This window comes from Rutilus rutilus (genome assembly GCF_951802725.1).
Source record: "Rutilus rutilus genome assembly, chromosome: 6".
Lineage (NCBI taxonomy): Eukaryota > Metazoa > Chordata > Actinopteri > Cypriniformes > Leuciscidae > Rutilus > Rutilus rutilus.
Genome location: NC_140214.1, coordinates 25,423,323 through 25,443,475, shown reverse-complemented (window position 1 = coordinate 25,443,475; position 20,153 = coordinate 25,423,323). Strand labels below are relative to the sequence as shown.

Genomic DNA, 20,153 nt, shown 5'->3' with positions numbered 1-20,153 from the left:
TTTGCCAATTTTTGTTATATTTTATGATTTAATCCTTCATTGATAGAACCACTATGGCAGTTGTGCTCTCCAGTTTTCTATAGTTAAGACAATAATTTGTTATTGTATATAAGTAGGCTATATCACTTCATGGATATACCACAAATTACTGAATAAAACTCCATTGTTTAGATGTGAAGCCTGTGAATATCTCATGGATTCCATTGATTCATCACAGTACTGGCCTTGTGAACTCTTGTTGTATACAGTATGTGAATTGTGTACATTTGAGCTTTGGCGTCACATTTTTATCATACAGCTCTTCTGCGAGGCAGCCTAATGTAGTTCTGTACAGGTTGTAGGCCACTGTTCTCAGTTTTTAAACTTTGATCCCACATTGAGAATTATGTGTTTGCTCCAGTGAACTATTAGAAATAATAGGTTTGATACCACAGCACCCTTAATTTGACATCTCTGCATAATTAAATAAATGGGGGAATCTCATGAAAACATAATTGCATGCCAAAAAAAAAAAAAAAGGAATTAGCAATAGTTTATATACTTTATGTAATCATTTTAATATAAAAAATATATAATTCTAATAAAGTAAAAAACAAAATAGGACCATTAAGATTTTTTTTTTTTGAAAATCAAAACATTTCTGCCAAAAATCTCATTACTGTAATATGTCTAGACTTTCTTGTCTAGAGTTTTTTTTTTTTTTTTTCATTGGTGATTCTCATTAGATTCTCAATACTACATTTATTTTTATTTAAATCAGCATGAATTAAATACATTTCAACAACTACTATTATAATAAATAAATGCATAACAATTTAAGAAAGAATTTTTATTTTTTATAGTAATGAGATATTTTGCTTTACGATAATTAGGAATTTGGAGAAATTTGCTTAATTGTCATGGAAATAATGTTATAATCAGGGCTCAATTTGCTGAATAATAACACATTTGGTTTAATGTAAATGTAATGTAAAACTTGCAATGGAATATTAAACTTCTCTTTGTATGATAATTAACGAACTATAAGATATGTTCTTGTTTTCATGAAATTCACCAAAATATCTAAATATAGGCTAAAGATCGAATAAGCAGATTCAAAGATATTGATTTGTTGCTTAACCTTGGCTTGACGCTGTTTTCCCCTTCATTTCCTAGACTTCCTTTTGGATTAGTTGACTGAAGCAGTAAATTTGGGATTCTTGTTCACCTCTTGCTGGGATGCCCTGATTGAGCCTCCTAGTTTTAGAATAATCTGTTGTGCCCGTCACAGGCTATTTTAAACTCCTGCTGAGTTCAGAGTTAAAGGGCAGTCAAACAAAGCAGAAGAGGTCAGCATCCATCCATAAACCAACAGTCTTTTATATAGCACTGATTTAGGATCACAGCAGGTACAACTACAAGTGTTGAATGACATTAGTTTGATAGTAAAACCGAATACTAATGGCTGGCACTTGTTAGAATTATAAACAAAGAAAGACAGAAGAGAGCTGAACAGCTTTTAACCATAAATGTTTATAATGTCTGGTACAGAACGAGTTTCAACATTTGTGTTTTCTCGTATCCTTTGGGATGCAGCTGGATAGTGAGATATGAACAGCTCTGGAAAATATCTGTTGTGCTCATGCCGATGGAATTGTTGCTGTGTTAGGTACAGTAGCATTCTGCAGCTGCTAGTATCCCTCATGAAACAGCTGTTGTTTTTATCAGTGATATAATTTTTTCCCCCTTTTGCACGTTGCCAATAATAAAAGTGTGTTAAAATCGTGGTTCAGAAAAACAAACACGGTGTGGTGTTGTGTCAATGTTGTGTGGGGGCCGTGAATGTGTTTCATCTGTCCCAGAGGAAAAGAAACGTGGAACGTTCCGGTCTCGCCCTGTACAGCCTGCCAGCCCTTTGGCCCCCGGATAGTCCTGACTCCTTCAGAGCCAGAGAAACGTTCCCAGAGTGGGCCTGATTTACAGTAACAGTCAGGTTTTTGCATAAGTTTGCTCACAAAGGCATCTGTCCTTATTTGCCAACTGTCAATGTTCTTTTCCCAGGGGAAAACCGCTTCTGTGGACACTGGTGCCGAATACTAAATAGTGTCCATAGTGTCCACAATGCTGCCCGAACATTCTCCCTTTCTCAAAATTGCAGGGTGGATGCTTTCCCGTCCAGGATCTGAGGCTGAAGTATTTTCGCTTCTCTGGTCCACGCTAGTTCTTCTTTTTTTTTTGACACACTGCACATAGATTTATTAGAGTAACTGGAATATGACATTGTCAGAAGCTAGTAGCTCTTTGTGGGTACGGAAAGCCGAACAGGATGATTCGCCTCAAGCTTGCCCTTCCTTGCAGATCTGGACCACAAGCCTATGGCAGGAGCCAATTGCTTCCTTTGAGCCTTCACCCTGGTGTTGGTGTCCTGGTTAGACACTCGTTTGACCTCTTTCTCAGGGCTTTTCAGTGCTCAGCCTTTCATTAGTCTTTCAGTGCTCATTTTAATTAGATATTAGTTTGGATTTGTATATTTGTACAACATCTCTCACTTGGTAGCCAGCTAGACAATTTAGACATGGATAGGTTGTGTGACATGTTCTTATCTTATGTACTCATCCTTAAAAACATGAACAAAACTACACTGAATGAAAATGGTGTTGGATTTAATTTGAAACAATTTTCACATGAGTTGTGAAGTAAACTTCATAATAATTTCAAAGAAACAGCAAGTAACATTAAACAATTTAACATTAAATTAAACAATCAAATACTGGGTAAACAGTGTTTCTCAGCTCAAGTGGGGCAATCCACAATTTATGGATTTTTTTGGGTGCATTGTGTTATCATCTTGCATTGTTTTTTATTTATTTATATTTTGTCAACAGCGTTTTAATTAGAATTTTAATTGTCATTATATATTCTTCTCTCTCAGTGACTTATTGACTGCGGAGATCATTAATCTGTCAAAATGTCCTATTCAGCCTGCATATTGTTAGGTCTATAATTACATTTCAGTATTCGATTTTAAGGACATTTTTGTTGCTTTTGTATGATGAACAGTTCTGAAATTGTGCTGAGTTGATACTTGATGTGCAATGAAAGTCCTGAAGCAAAACCGGTTGAGAAACACTGTACTACACCCTAATGGCCTTAGAAAGTAAATAGTGGTGCTAGTGTGGTTTAATGTCAAGAATTCAAGTAATTTCCTGGGCTTTCCCTCTGTAGTATATCGGCCCCCTGTCTGGAGTTATACAAGCTTTTCATAGGTCCCCTGACTCCGTGTTCTTATTGGCCGTCTTGCAACTCTATGAAAGTGTGAGAACAGCACTTTTTCTTGTGTTTCAGAGCATGTCTTTTGTCCAAAAGTCCAGTGGTTTGAGAGATTTCATTCGCTCTTTCTTTCTCCTCTTATTCCCTCCCTGCGATCTGAACATAGACTTGCACAGTTGTACAGTCAGTACCTCAACGACAGATATCATGGTCCATCCACAAAATGTGTCCAGCTCCTTGATGAAATTTCAGCCAACAAATGAAGCAGGGAATTGGTTGTCCGACGTTGCTGAGAGCTACTTTTGAGGGTTTCCAGAAATCCCATTTCTTATTCTTGTCTTGTTTCTTTGTCATATCCTTTGTCTGTTAAGCCTGAAATGTTCTCCACGCAAATATGTTAAACGTATATTTCACCCAAAAGTAAATATTCTGTCATTATTTACTTACTTTCATGTTGTTTCAAACCACACAAGTCAATGGTAACCAAAGCGGTTTGCTTACCAACATTCTTCAACTATCTTTTATGTTCTACAGAAGAAGAAAAAAAGTCATACAGGTTTGGAACAACATGATGGTTAGTAACTGATGACAGGATTACAATTTTTGGGGTTGAATTATCCCTGTAACATGATTTCACAAACTTGATTTCACACCTTGTATTTGCAAATGTGTTAGTACACAATTCTCAAAAACTTTGACAACGTCTTTTCTCATTCTGCTTATTAAATAAATAATACAATAGCATACACTCCTCTACTGTCAACATGTTTATAGCTTAACTGAATAATAACACATTTGGTTTAATTTCACAGGTAATTGAAGCAAAAGGCTTTGTTTTTTTAGCATATAGCAGTTAGCCTCTATTGTAACTCCATCAACTGCAAAAAGCATATTTCTCTGTTGACGGCCAGTCAGAAGCCGGAAAATGTTCATATAATGACAATAAATATTTTTAAAAGTTCCCCTACTTTATGGAGGACATGTAAGATCAAGGTATGCTTTATTTTCTGCGTTCTACTCAGTGGCTTTGTCCCAAATGGCACCCTAAACACGTGCGGTCATCCTACAAGTCTGTGCTTTTGTGACGTAAAGTTCACATCAAGGGCACATATCGACCCGCAAACAGGGCATTCGTGAGCACCCTTCTGAAACCTAAATAAGACACCCTACGGTGTTCTCGGACTTCACGATCGTGCAATTACGGCGGCCATTGTAAGTCCACAAGACCGTAAGTGCATATGAATTGTGCCATTTGGGACAGGGCCCGTCTAGTGGCCGGCCGAGCACGCAAGCCATCCAAAGTACACTCCACTGACAGTGAATGCGGATGGACTCCTTCGGCGCACTACATAATGGACATTTGTTTTTAAGCGGGGACACAAAAATCGTGCTGCATGCAAGCCAGAGCAGAATACAAACAATGGAAGTATACTATAGGTTTTAAAAGCATGAAATAAACTGGTTGTCACAACAGGTTAGTGTAGTTGCTACTTGTGAAGGGCTTGAAACTGAGCACATTGTTGTGGTGCCATCAACCAGTCAGTGTTGTCACCAATCTTTCTGGTCTAAGTGTACTAGATGCCCAATGACCAATTCTTTTTCCACCTTATAATGACACACACAGTAGACTTTTGAATATTTATGTAATGATTATTTGCGCAATGTGTTTTTTTTTGTTGTTTTTTTTGTTTGGTCTTACAGTAACTGACACGCAAGTTTTCTAGAAAGCCTAGAGGCCATCCTCTGAAAACAATGTGTCTGTCAGACTCGTTTATTCCGCAAGAATACCACATCTTTCTGACACACCGTCTTTCCAAAACTGTTTCTAACACTCCTGCCATGGTAACAATGGTTGCGCCAAGATTCCAAGAAGTCATGCCCTTCTAATTTTTTTTGCGACCCACCGCACCTTCACCTTCCTGTGACGCAACAGTCTACCTCACATGCAGACTGACAATAAAGATGCGAAAACATGCGCTGACAAGTTTTCATCAACTTCAAATAACCCCTCCAGCTCACCAGGAACTTCATTTGTCTAGAGGAATTGCACTTGTTATTCAGAGCTGTTGGTGCAGGTGTTGTTGGCTTGTGGGTTTGTGAAACAGATACCCCATTTTCTCCCTTCTCTTTGTTTCTTTCACAGCAAAGCAGATTTATTTAAACGGAGCAGTGGGATAATGCCAGCAATGCAAACTGATCTTGAGTCAGTGCTTCTCCTCTGCATGGGAACACACTGATAAAGGATCTGGTTTCACTCTCACCTCCTTTGTACTGTTTGAGGTCGCTCAGTTCTGGCTGAACTCAGAGTGTGTGTTTTTGTTTTGTCAAGTACTGCATAGCATTGGATGTTTCATTTCAGATTTCTTTAATGCGTATAGCTGTTATCTAGGGTTGTCAAGTTGTCATTTTTAGATTCGGCACAAGGAGGAATAACACATTGGTGCGGTTAAAAGGATAGTTCACTCAAAAATGAAAATTCTGTCATTGTTTACTCACGGTCATGTCTTTTGACGGAATGTCCAAGCTGCTGTTTTCATACAATTAAAGTGAATTGTGCTGGCTGTAAAGCAAGATTTTCAGTGAACTGACTTAAATTTCAGTCATGAATTCAGAAGACTTGGAGTTTATTAAATGAGCCGTATGGACTTTTATGATTCTTCTGTGGAGCTTTTATTGTCCTATTTTGGTTCCCATCCACTTAGGCCATGTCCACATGAAGCCGGTGCGTTCCCTTCCCTATCCGATCATTTTTTTTCCTCGTTCTAAAAAAAAATTCCGTAAACACGGCGTCGTCTCAAGAAATATCTGCGTACACACGAAAACACTGAAACGGACTTAAAACGGTGTAATATATATGCCAGACCAGTATGGGGCGCTGTAATTCTGCCACAGATATACACTATACACGGAGAAGAAGACTTTGAGCATGCGCATAACCTTGCGCGCTGTAAACGAACCAAGAAGAAGTAGCTTAGTAGCTTCTGCAGCACGAACACAATCATGTAGTCCGCCATTATTGTTGTTGCTGTTACGTGTGACGCAGCCGACATGTGATGTGATGACATCATCGTTTCACAGAATATACGGATTGGCTGTACACACGAAACCGCAAGGGTGCCATTTTCAGATTTATCCACTTTAGGACCCGGTTTCAAAAAATAGCGGTTTCAGTCTCCCAAAACACCGGATCCGTGTGGACGAAACGCCAATACGATAAAAAATGTATACGTATACAGCGAAACGCGTCTCCGTGTGGACGGGGCCTTAGTGTATTGAAAAGAGCAGTGTGAACATTTTTCAAAACTTCTCCTTTTTGTGTTGCTCCAAAGAAAGTGCATCATATGGATTTAAGTGAGTAAATGATAGCAGAACTATTTTGGGCAAATAGAGCAGTGAGGGATCAAACTCATATGTCTGGCCTCTGCCTAGAAGTGAACACATGTGGGAGTTTCACAGGACTCTGTTCCAGAGAGGCTAGATGCACTTCCTGCACCTGCTAGTTGGTTCATCAATGTGATCGTGTCCTTTCAACAACATTCTGCCATTGTGGTTTAATGCGGTTATGACTAGTAGGATTCATATGATCGACTGGTGTGTTTTGGATAAGCCATCTGTGTCTGTTAAGTGTATAAATATCTGCCCTGACATTGAATTTGTTGCGACAAGCACATTAAAAAAACACATTTTCCGTTAAAGTCAAAGTATCGTGACTTAGCATTTCATGTCAAACTAAAATATGAACTAGCTTGCACTGCTAATGGCGAATCGGTCTGCGCACTGCTACATGAAGTCGAACACACCTAATAACTTTACCAGTTTATTTAGTAGGCAGAACTTATTCCGTCATATTGCGCATTGCAGTTTCTCCCGTTCATAGTAATACGAGTGAACCGTCTTGGTGTGTTTGGAGTGGTCCTGACCTCAGATAAATGGTAATGCTAACAGAAAACTTTCACAAAGTTATTTAGACATTAGTGGGGCTAATTATAATCAATTGATAAATTATGTAATAGGTGCATTGTCATGCGTTCTTCATCCCTAAGAATATAGCGCTGTGATAGAGGTATCGTATGAAGTGTGTGCAGTACATGTGTATGGTGCTCAATTCCCTTAGGAGGAGGAATTGAAAACACTTGTGCCTCTAAATCACTGCTTGTTTGCTATGTTTCAGAGCCATGTGTCATTATGGTCTTACAAACTGTCACGTCATCACGCAACTGGTGGAATACAACAAAACAAATACAAGAATAACATGCAGCTTGGAAGACTCAAGTAAGAATCTTGGGCTATGTTTAGGCTCCGTGCAAACAACCAGCACTGAGTCGTATAAACATGGAAAAACACTGACCAGTCTTATGCTCAGGTCTTGTTGCATACAGGTTGTTACAGGAATGTACATCTTGTTGTGAAGTGTTTCATGGTGCATTAAGTGACTTGCATTTAGCATCAGTACTCATAAGTGAACTATGTAGTGCTGAGTGTGTTTTGGAAAAGCTCTAGGATGACCTGTCCTTTTTGAGTCTTTGTTTCATTTAATTATTTTTAAATCCTTTTTTCACCACTTCTCTGTTGTAAGAGAGAGATTGGAGACGTTTAAAGTTATAAATCATGCATAAGTGATTCTCTTTCTGACTTTGTCAGGTGTGCAAGTATAGCAGCAGTTTTAGTGAAATTAATATTTCAACAGCTGCTTAAATTAAATTACATTGCTTTTTTGATCGGTTAACATAAGTTCCAAGATGTTTAATTTTGATGATTTATTTTCTATAACTCATGGCTATTATATTATATTATATTATATTATATTATGTTATATTATATTATATTATATTATATTATATTATATTATATTATATTATATTATATTATATTATATTATATTAAATGTGCATATTCATTTTGAGATTTGTTAAAGAATACATGTAATGTAATGTAAGTTTTGCAGTTTTTTTTTTAAAGATTATTTTTTACCGTTATGTCACACTTACGTCACAATTGTGTTAAGTTAATTTAAAGGTAAGTATATGGTAAATGAGCACGCACAGTTAAATAGTTCATTTCAAATGATATACACAGTACACCAATTTGGTACTGATATGTTGTGCATCCCTTGGCTTGTATAGCTTGTTAGATATATCTTGTATATCAGGATCTCAAATGCTTTACTCAACCCAACATTTTCGTTTTCAGTTTCAGTTTTCAGTTTCGTGTCAGGCCAGACAGATTTGTAAGTATAATATATCCCTGACTCTGATGATTGAGAGTTCAGTGTTGATCTTCCAAGGTTTCCTGCATTTTATGGTGAATGATTCATCTTCAGAATCCATGCCATTTTCCTCACTGTTTCAAAAATGCAGTGTTTCAAAAATTTCACAAGCTCTCTGATTGACAGGTCCTGGAAACCATTGGCCTTCTCTTCTCCAAACAGTTGGTAGTAATAAGCGAAGGCAGTTAAAATCTCTGCGCGTTTGCGCTCTAAAGGTGGGAATGGAAGTTCCTCTGAGAAGAACACTCCATAGGAGGCCTTTGATTTGACCCTCAGTCTCAACGAGCTGCTGTTGCCAGGACAGCACTGTGTAATATGCACCAACAACTTAATTGTGTGTGTGCTTAAGTTGCCATAGGCAGCGTTGTTGCATTGTTCCTGCTCCTTTCTCACGCTCCGTGTCCTGGGAGGTTCTGTTGTCATGGGTTGGGTTATAGTCTGGCCACTGGGAATGACGTCCCTCGCCTCATGAACCTGGACTCTGCAAATCCAGACGTCAAGAACTATCCCTAACATCTTTCCTCACCTAGACAGCTCCCTTGGATTAATAACTTCTGAGGTCACGCCACATGTGTCATTATATTAGACGACTCCCTGGAATACTTTTTTTCTGATTGGTTGATTGTTGTATTATGACTGATAAACTGTAATATTGATCAGATTGCTATGTAGATATAGTTTCATGTCTCTCATCTCTGCATGGTCATCAGTATTTCATGATCATTTATCGATTGATTTGGTAAATTTGGCCAATTAAAAGCAGAATTTTATATATATATACAGTATAGTGTATACAGTTGAAACAGATGTCATGTAGGACAGTGTAGCTTGAGAAAGCAAAGAAGACTGTCCTATATTCCAGTCCATTAAGGGCTCATCTATATTGGAAATCCAATGAAATTGACTGTTTGATTTTGAAAGGAAGATGGTGGAATGAATGAATGATGTGGTCTGCTCTGTATGTGATGAGGCCATCGTGAGCTTCACTCTGTAAGATTTAACCATATACTTTAAGATAATCAATGAGATTTTAATCAGTTCAACTTGAGCTGAATTGTGTAATTTCCGAACCATCAGCGTCAACAAATGCAACTGGAAATATAATGACTTTAAACCATTGCAGGTGTCACCCTGTACTACCCCATTTGGCCATTGGTCATTCATAAAAGTATTCCAACCAATGGCAATTCATGCCATTGATTGAGCCCATGTTGATATGTTGGGTTGGTAGGGATGCTAAAAAAAATCAGCCTGCAGATGACTTACTGATAGTCGTCTCTGCACATGGAGCTGAGATAGGAGAAAGTATTTTATCCCCCCCCAAAAAAATTCCACTTTAACATTTGAAAACATTGGCTGTGTCGATAAAAGAAATGGCATCACTGCATAGACAAAACATTTTGTTTTGCCGGAGGTCAGCTGATTAACTGAAAGTCCTTTCAGACATGAACTCCTAAACAGATTTCTTTGATATATATTTTTTTTAAGGAACCAGCTTTTTAACAGCAAATGAAAACACAAACACAGCATGCCCCAATTGAGAACTCGCGATCCTAGCAGACGGGTTGTCGCGCCGTGTGATTGACCCCACACAAGGTTTGAAGGTCATGTCAAACACGCGTCATGTCAAGGATTTGTGACCCTGGACACCTCAGGATGTTCATGCTACATGGTCTTTTAAAATTTCTAGCAAGTGATACGTTTCCTCCTTATATGACTGCTGTGATGTACTGTGAAACTAAGTGCATCAACTTACAGAACATGTAGGTTCTAAAACATGAACCTCTGAAGATAAGCTTCTGTTATCTGAAGATAAGGCTTTCTACAGCAGGGTGCAACATAGAGCCTGAAACGGTTTTCCATTTTCAGTAGATGAACAGTAAAAAGAGGTGCTAAACGAATATGTTTAAATAGTTTAAAACTCCGACCCTGTGATAGTTATTTTTATTGTAATAAAAATGAAATTAACAGTTTCTAAAATAAAAAAGCAGCTACTGTAGAATGGTAACTAATAAAATGACTATATACAAAACATGTATGTGTGTGCGTGTATGTAGTCTATATACACGCACACACATACATTCATGTTTTGTATATAGTAATTTTATTAATTACACAGACAACCTATCTTTCTATCAATTTATCTTTTTTAAAGAGGGGGAAATGGATATTTGTGTTTAAAACGACCTAGTTTTCATTCTGTATTAATTTGTAGATAATAGTATACTTTATTGATCATATCTAATATTTCTTACAGCAAAAACATTGGAATGTGAATTAATGAAAGGAGTTATCAATAACCTACCAAAGAGCAAACAAAATTTTGTATTCAGATTTGTACTGTGCGATTGCTGTTTTATTGATGTTTATCGCAAAATTTGGGATAGCAATTGCATTTTTCTGTATTTATTTTATTTATAATAATAGTTTATTGAATATATCTAATGGTTCTTAAAGTAGAAAACATTGGATTTGTGCCTCTGGTGCTTTAAAAAGGGTAATGGGATGTGGAAATTCCCTAGAATTCAATATTAGTCTGCTAATTTCCTGAAGAAACTAAATACGGTGCCTGTATTTCTTATATAAATGTTGACTTTTTACATACAGCTTCCGTTTGGGAACACGCGCACGGGCCGTTGTGTAAATTTCAGCGCCGGTGTGTTTTCTTGAGTGCCTTTGTATGTATAGCTGTGCCGAGTTGTCAGAATCGTGGTGGGAGGCTGCTGTGAGTGATCTCCGACTGCTTTTGTAATTATAATGCGTTTTGTGTCGATTTCCGACAAACGGTCTTCCCACCCCTTTGTCTCTCTGCGAAAGCCTCTTGACAGAGTTCATATCCATTATGAGAATATCATAAGCCTCTCCTCAGCCCTCACAAAGCATCGTGACGGGCTCCTGTCGTCTTGCTCATGCTGTGGAAATCTTCATCTGCTGAAGTGCAAGAAATCGAAGAGCGGACGCTCTGTCATTCAGTCACTTTGTTCCACAATGGCCTCATTCAGGAAAGGCCTTCGACTAAACAGTGTCAAACTAAATTAGAGAGAGAAAAGTGTGAGTGAGAGAGATAGAGGGGTAGCGGTCTCTAGAGCTACTGGTCCATCGCCAACTGCCCCGACCGTCTACCTCCCAGAGAGAGTTGACACACTGAAAAGCCCCGAGGGAGGCTGCCGTCACCCAGGAAACAGCAGAGACTACAGGCGGAGACACAGAGGACGGGCTTGAGGAGTTCGGCTGAATTGTCCGTTGTTGTGGGCAGCAGGCGGTGATTTGTGGTCACAGCAGACTGTGAACGAAGCCAAAATGGTGTAGACAAAACAGAGAATAAAAGACGCTCTTTGTTAGGCTACAATATAAAGTAATAGAACAAAAAACATTTGATCAACAGACGATAATTTGGATTATTCTGGTTATAACTCTTAATACTTGCCAGTCTTTTTTTTTTAGGTCAGTCTTTGTATCTGCATACAAGATGCTCTTTTTAAAAAAAAAAAGTAGATTCAATTTGTTACTCAGAAATTGCTAGTGAATTTTCCAAATAATTACAACAGCAAGTAACACATTGAATTAAACATGACATTTTGACCAAAATGATATTTTTTTTGTAAATAATCTTTACAATAAGGTCTTATTTGTTAACATTAGTATATGTATTAACTTACATGAACTAACAATGAGCAATACATTTGTTATAGTATTTATTCACCTTTGTCAACATTAGTTATATAAATATAACTGTTCATTGTTTGATCATGTTAGTTCACAGTGCATTAACTAATGTTAATAAATACAACTTGTTTTGATTTTAATAATGTATTAGTAAAGGTTGATAGAAACATTAACTAAGATTAATAAATGCTGTAGAAGTATTGTTCATTCTTAGTTCATGTTAACTATTGTAGTTAACTAATGTTAATAAATGAAACCTTATTGTAAAGTGTCACCAAATCATTTGTTGCATGCTCATATCTTCTAGGATTTCAGATAAAATATATATTTTTACCTTTAGATTCTGATAGTTGTGTCCTATAAATCCTCATCATATTAGTATAAAAGCCCATTCCCAATTACGTAGCAGTGATGGGGCCTTTACTGCCCCTCACTTGCATTTCCAGATGTATACAGCAGAGAGCGCCCTGTGTCAAGAACTCACACTATTTCAAAGCTTGAATCACTGAAATGCCACTAGTATACTATTGCCTTTCCAAAATACTTTTACATTGACATGACTTTACATGCCATTTTGGATGTATTATTGTAGCAGTAATTTGCCATAAATCGGAACCGGACGGTTTTTGCTACACAGTTTTTAGTTTTATTTTGGCCGATCACTATTCCGGACTTGTACGCAAAATTATTGCATTGCAAGTGTAATTTGTGTGGAAATATTACGAAGTCTGTAAACAGAATGTTAACCAGAGACGGGACAGGCCAGAGAATGGACACCCTGAAGAGGAGAGGGGACGCGGCAGCAGAGCAAATACTGGTACCAGGCACAACAAGCTCACTGTACGTGATGCTCAAAATATAGGTTGAAAAATATAAATATTGAATTGGGGGTGGGGGTTTATATGAATGTGTCTCTGAAGGAAACTGGAATCGGGCATGAATAATCATTATCTAATTTCACAGTATTACTGTTTTTACTGTATTTTTGATCAAATAAATGCAATCTTGGGAAGCATAAAGGACTTTTTTTCTGAAACATCTTACTGACCCCAAACTTTTATACGGTGTATGCACATAAAGAAAACATAAGAGCAATATTGAATGTTTTATCTTGGAGAAAAGTATGGTCAGGTTTCAATGCAATGAAAGCTTTTTTATTTCAGTTGCATCGAGATTGTTTTCACCACTACTCTTCAGTATTGAGAAAAAAGAAAATTTTTGGTGCAAGAAAATGAAATTAAGAAAAAAAAAGTCACATTATACAAAGAGTGTTATATGCCCCCTTAAAATTCATCGGTTGATATTTGTTTTATCTTTTGCCCAAACTGGCTCATCCAAAAGGATTCGTCTGAGGCTGTACTATCTGCTTAGTCAACCGATGGCAGATAGGGTAGTGTTTACGAAACAACCATTATTTTTGCAGTTAATTTTGGTGACACTAGCGGCTCAGAAATTACACACTTCAAGCTTTAAGTATACCCCTGCTATAGGAAAAAACAAACACAGCTGCCCTTTTTCCTCATCTGACAGATCTGACACTTTCCACTGCAGGTCCTGCCCTTGGGGTTCAACCTTCCCAAAGTATGTTTCCCCACCACTATCGTAAATACATGATAACACCAGGCCTTTGGAGAGCGTGTGCCCACTTGACCTCACAGCAGCGACGTTTAGTTTCACCTCACACTCATAGTGTTTATATAAATCAAGACACCACAGGTATGGTGTTGCTGGGCGGGAGGTGTAAGATTAAAGCATGGGCGTTTCACAGACATTCACCCAACAATATAAAAAAATTAAATAAAATGACCTCATGCTTTTCCGCCCACAACACCCTTTTTAATCCACCACAGCCTGACTCGTGCGCTGTTGTTGTTACTGTCACACACTTAGTCCGGCCACAGACAGTGTAATTAAATTTACTCAGTCGCTCGTAGCAGAAGTGAAATGGTTAAAGGATTCTCTGGCTAACACGGTTGTTTTTACATAGCTGAGTTGAACGGAGGAGTGCTCGTTGTTAGGAAACTTAAACCACTGGCATGGCATGACAGGTTCATTCTGTCTCTCTCGGTGTGTCTCTTGCTCGCTCGCTCTCTCTCTCTGTCTCTGGCCGTGCCATGAGTCTTAGAGCGCTCCTAAATAGCAACAAGTAGCATGTGGCCGCTACGGGCTGGAGAAACTTTCAACAGGACATGAGGATTGAGAGAGAAAGAGAGAGAGGGTTCGAGGGGGAGTGAAGACGATTGAAGCCGTCCCCTCCTCAACACACTCATAATGTTGAGTGTTATATACTTTCTACGAAGCTTCTTTAAGGTAAGGGTGCTTCAGCTTGTTTTCATAGCATTCAGTCGGTTACGGATTGTTGGTACAGATTAAGATCACGCTGTCATGGTGGTTAGTTATAGCTTTCGGTTCATTTTCGTTTGAAGCCGCTCTTAATAAGTTATCTTGTAACTTCGCCCTTTTGGAAAGATGACAGCGTTGAGTTCAATGGAACATTTTTGAAATATTTGTTTTGGTGAAAGAAATGTTGAATGTTGTAGCAGATAATATCTACATGTCAGGATCTGATACATTTGCTTTTTTTAGTCTAATGAGATTAAGTTTCATCACTTTTGATTTGAGATTCATTTTAGTATCAGCGTTTTATAGTGGGTTTTTTGTGTTAAATGTCTGACAAACGTCTTATAATAGCAGTTTGGTTGTATCCTTGGGTTTGTTTCTTGAGATCACATATGTTTTTGATTAATTGAAGGACGCCTAGATCAGAGCCTGGACTTTCTCCCATTGAGTCAGTGAAGCTTCACCAACGGCCGTATTAGTGTGCGTGAGTGGACTTGCAGTTGGGAAGCAGTATTGGCAGCGTCTTCAGCGTTGTCATGGATTTTGGGGAGGTGCTGTTAAAAAATGGTTTTTAGTGGCATAGCAAGGCAAGTAGTTTTTCAGCTTTATCATAGCCTAACTTTAACAGAGAGCCTTTTTTTACACCTGGTCACTTCATGTTTTATAAACTGTTCCATTTACACTTGGCCACATAAACGTGTCTCCGCAAAACGAATATAAATCCGATCTTCAATGCCTGCGTTATATGCAAATTCACTTGAGTTCAAGTCAGTGAAAGCAACAGATATGAGCTGCATTTTATCATCCGTTAAGTTCAAGATCAAACAAGTTCCCAGCCAGCTGAATCTACAGTTACTGTCACTGCAGAGGTGGAAGCCCTTTGACATGGTGCCATCGGCCTCCAGCGAGTCAGTGCGTACAAGGCATTTTTGTCACGGCCGGTGTTAATGTTTCTAAGTGTCATGCATAAGAAAAAAAAAAAAAAAAAAAAAAAAAGTACCAAGATTGAAAGAAATGGATGATATTTGCATTATAACTAAACTTAAACTAAACTTAATGTATGAATAGCATTGCATTATATATTAAAAAAAAAAAAAAAAAAAAAAATATATATATATATATATATATATATATATATATATATATATAAATACTTTTTTTTTTTTTTTTTACAGATTTTAAAGCACACTTTTCAAGAAAAATCTAAACTATAGATGTTTGTTAGGGTTTAGATGATGAAACATGGACATTTAGAAAACCTCTCTTAAAACAAACATTTCACATTCCCTCCAGATTAATTCATTTCATTTCATTCCTTTCTCGCTGGATGGAAATGACATTTTTTGGAATTAAACCATTCATAGCTAGCATTTTATGTATCCTAAATCCACATAATTACAAAATATTGTCACAATTTTGGGATAAATTGAATAACAATGTGATTTTTAAAATGACTATATTGGCAATATTCTGTTTGCAAGGGATATTTACCTTTTTCTTCAAACATCAAGTCATATTTTAGCTCAAGCTCTGCAATGACACTGTTTACTTATGTAAAAAAAAAATACACCAACTTTAGAAAAAGAGTTCGATGTTGTAGAAAGGATGCCATTACTGTGGAACAGTCAGACAATTGTTATTATTTGTTTAGAATGCCATAAAATCATAGAATATATTTTTTAACATTTTTTTTATTTATTTAAAGGGATAGTTCACACAAAAATGGAAATACTGTCATCATTTACCCTTATGTTGTTTGAAACCAGTATGACTTTCTCTCATCTGTGAAATGAAGATATTTAGAAAAATGTCTGGGTTCCCCCTGCTTTTTTGTGTTTTGTTGAAGAAAGAAAGTCATGCAGGTTTGGAACGACGTGAGGGTGAGTAAATGATGACAGATGTTTAATCTTTGTAAAATATAAATAAAATATGTCCCCTACTTTACCTGGTAGAAAAGCAAACTAAGCTGTTTTTATGTGATGCTGAAATGTGCCTTTTAAAACTAGCCACCTGACTTATGGACAGGACACTCTTGTTGTGTTGTAATGAAGCGGTCTGCAGTTGCAGCTGAGTTTAAGTGCAGTTTTACTCAGCTGTTTCAGCACCTTCATCTGTGATGTAAGAACCTCTCATTGGGGGGCATTGTTCAACTGCAATATGTTCCGCATCCGCACAGCATGCGTCAGATTATGATTGTGAATAAATGCATCCTCACGCAGCCTGGGTCTCTCTGAAAGAGATTCTTTTGTATTTATACTCTGGCTTTTTGGCATGGGAAATGTAGGCAGATTATGCATGAGCTCGGTCAGCATAACTGCTTCCTGATCATTTCAGCCATAATTTTGTTGACATAAGCAGTCAACAGCTTATTCAATCAGCTGTCAAACTTCATGCTATGAACATGAACAGCCTTGACTTTTAGCCTTTTATATCTCTACACCCCCAGCTGAAATTAGAGCCATGAAACAGCACTTTTCCCAAACAATACCGTTCTCAAGCAAAGTCAATGTGACAGAGGATCCGTCCCAATCTGCTCTCCCACCAGGAATATTACAGCTCGGATTGCACATGAATGGGAGTTGTTTTTCCCATCTGTGTGTTCCTGAGGCAGTTCGATTATCCGGTTTCTCTTTAGATTACGGTGTTTTGGCATGTCAGAGTTAGATGTCGTGAGTAAAAGTGTGGTGTGGATACATGTGTTAGCACGCATGTTGTTGTGTGGGACTGATGTGTGTGTGTGTGTGTGTGTGTGTGTGTGTGTGTTGATGGTTGAGGCTCCCAATGACATACAGGTTTGAGAATTACCATTACATACCACACTCAGTTACTCAATACATTGGCTTGTGTTACACTTGGCCTGACAGGGAAATAGACGGACAAATTAATTGCAAAAGAAAACAAGGCAGCAGTGAGAGATTTACGCGCTTCATTAAGCTAAACATTTAGTGAAATTTGAGACTTGTGGCATGTGACACATGAGGAAACTCAGAAGTTGTTTGTGCGAGATGTCTGCAAATTCAAACAAACAACATACAAAATTATATTTAGTGTTTTTCAGTAGATCTTTCAGCCTTTACTGTACGTGGCGTTTCCAAACAATCTCATTTAGAGTAGCAGAACTAACTTAGTGAACATGCAAGTGAGGGTCTCAGCTGAACATTTTATTCATAGTATGTTATGTAAAATTCTTATGCTGTTAAAAGGTCTTGCAATGAAGCATTTGCAGCGCCTTTCTGAAGTTTCACTCCGGGGGAAAAAAGTATATAATGGATGTGGGCAGATTTTCTATTTCCCCAGAGTAGAGACTAGGCCAGACCATTCAAGACAGAGACTGAGAGAGATAACAGGACAGGAATGTTAACTAACTTAAAGAGGATATACAAACTACCTATAGTGTGAAGTCGAGGATTGTTGTAGCTCCTCCACTTGTACCCCATGTTTTTACTCATAGATTATGACTTTTGGCCATAAGATCTCAGTGATGATTGATCTCTATGGATCGACAACATTAGTAATTGGATGCAAGTTTAAACAAATGCTGTGTGCAGTCAGTTCAGTGGGTCAATTTGTTCCAGGTGTTTTTTTTTTCATCTACAATGATAAAAATGATTCTGTGGTGAAGTAAATACTACAGAAAAAAACAAAAACCTTAATGTAATTTCTACATTGAATAAGTTAAAAAAGTAAATTCTATGTTAGTGCTCAATTCAAGCTTGTAAAAAATTAAAGTTTGACATTATAAGTATATTTTACTTGGAATTGTTTATGTTTACAGTGATTCTTTGAGTAAATAATATCAAAGTTATAAAATTAAGTAAAACCTACTCAACTTTCTGATACTAGTGTTTCCATCATGCACTGGTGCATGGATAAGGTTGCATTTTTCACTGTTTTCCAGTTGTATTTACACTTTTTTTATTTATTTTTTTATCGTTGCTTTTTTTGTTAGGTGTAGTAACTTGCTGTTTTGTGACATCTGGAGTTCATCTTCTACTCAAAATGACCCATCAAACACTATCCACTGATTGTTACCGTTATTGTGTATTGTGTACCAAGTATTGAGGTAAATGTGTTCGGTTGGCTAACTGGGTATGTTTTATTACAAAGTGTTTATTTAAATGTTTATAAGTAGAGTATACACTTTAAAAGCATGGCTTAATTCAGTGCTACGGACATTGTTTGAGTAAAATTCGCAAACAAAGAGTGAGTAAAATGTACTTGAACCAGAGTATTGCAAAGTAAACTTCAAATCAGTAACTAGAAATTACTCAACGAAGTCTAATTGTCCAAGTTACATTTACTTATTCTCTTTGTTAATTTTACATAACTTTAAGGACATTTAAAAAAAAGTTACTGCTTTAAATTTTTAAGTAAAATCAACTTGGATGTTTGTCATTTCAACTTAAATTACATAAAAAAAATATATTGTTGTATAACTTATAAAAAAGTAGAAAATTGCTTAACTTATTTTGATGAGTTAAAGCAATGTAAAAATAACTTCATAACTTATTGATCATATAATTTTTTACAGTGTAGTGTTTACTTAATCCCATACATGTGAAATTTAAATATGAGTGCAAAAACTTGCAAAAGGAAAAATGAGAAAAATGTTACTGGTTGCGTTGCACTTTATTTTACAGTACGTGCACTTACGTACTTGCCTAAGAAAATACTGGGTAAAATAAGGTTATTACATGGGTTAAGTTAGGCTTAGTTCATGGTTAGTACCTAGTTATTACCCAGTTATTATAATAACTATAATAAGTACGTATGTAGTATGTACATGGGGAACAGAACTGTAAAATGAAGAGCTACCATTGTTTTTTTTCAGTGTAGCATCTAGCAGTGGTTCAATGTAAGTGTTGTTGTGTGCATAATTTCCACTGCCCTGTAAACCTGTTTTGGGAAAAACAGCTCTCTTGTGTTTTGGTGATTGTGTCTGTTTAGGTTATGCAACCATTGATAAGAATATATCGTCTGTTTGGTAAACAAGCTGCTGCTGATTAGAATGGACCAGAGGGATTTGGGAGCCGTGGCATGAGTTTATAGGGTAAAAGTCTTCTCCCAGTGCATTTTGGGATCTCAGATTTTTCTTCTGCGTCTCTTTGAGAGTTATCAGAGCACAGCTTTAAGTTCGGTTTTTCTCAGCAGGGGTGCGTTGCATAATCTGCTCATCACCTCCTCATTAGGGACAAGAAACCACTTGTTATTTGGTCCGCTGATTCAGCACGCCGTGCCCCAAATAGTTTGGAGAAAATGCATGGATGGGAGTGAATTTAACCTCTTGTGCTTCAGTGCATCTTGAGGTATTTTAGATAATATGATAATCAGATTTGGAAAGCAAGAGATTATGCTCCACTATCAGATTCTTCTGAGAAAAGTCTGACTCAAGCTGAATCAGGTGTTTGAAAAGCACAGGCTAAAGATCACATGATCCAATTTATGAATATGGAGCTCCACTCATTGCCATTAAAATATAGTAATCAAAATGAATTCTTCAAGTCAAGTAACTTACTCCAACACATTTTATAATGTCAAAATGAAAGCAGTTCTGAAAATGCAGATCCCAGGTCTAGGAAGGAGCATTCACTATTTCTCTGTTTCTTTGTTGTCACTGGAATCTCTGAATTGG

At 37.2% G+C, this 20,153-nt stretch overlaps 1 protein-coding gene across 4 annotated transcripts in view; it reads left to right on the top strand.

The window, feature by feature from the left end:
- Positions 1-20,153, top strand: part of arhgef4 (Rho guanine nucleotide exchange factor (GEF) 4) — an 80,086-nt gene that overhangs the window by 8,946 nt on the left and 50,987 nt on the right. The window contains exon 1 of one of the 4 annotated variants that reach the window (XM_084410205.1): positions 14,035-14,491. The exons of the other annotated variants lie outside the window; for them this stretch is intronic. Within the exon in view, the coding sequence (XP_084266331.1) occupies positions 14,453-14,491 (39 nt within the window). The 5' untranslated portion in view covers positions 14,035-14,452. Of the gene's footprint in view, positions 1-14,034; positions 14,492-20,153 lie in introns of those variants that run through there. 4 annotated transcript variants of the gene reach the window in all.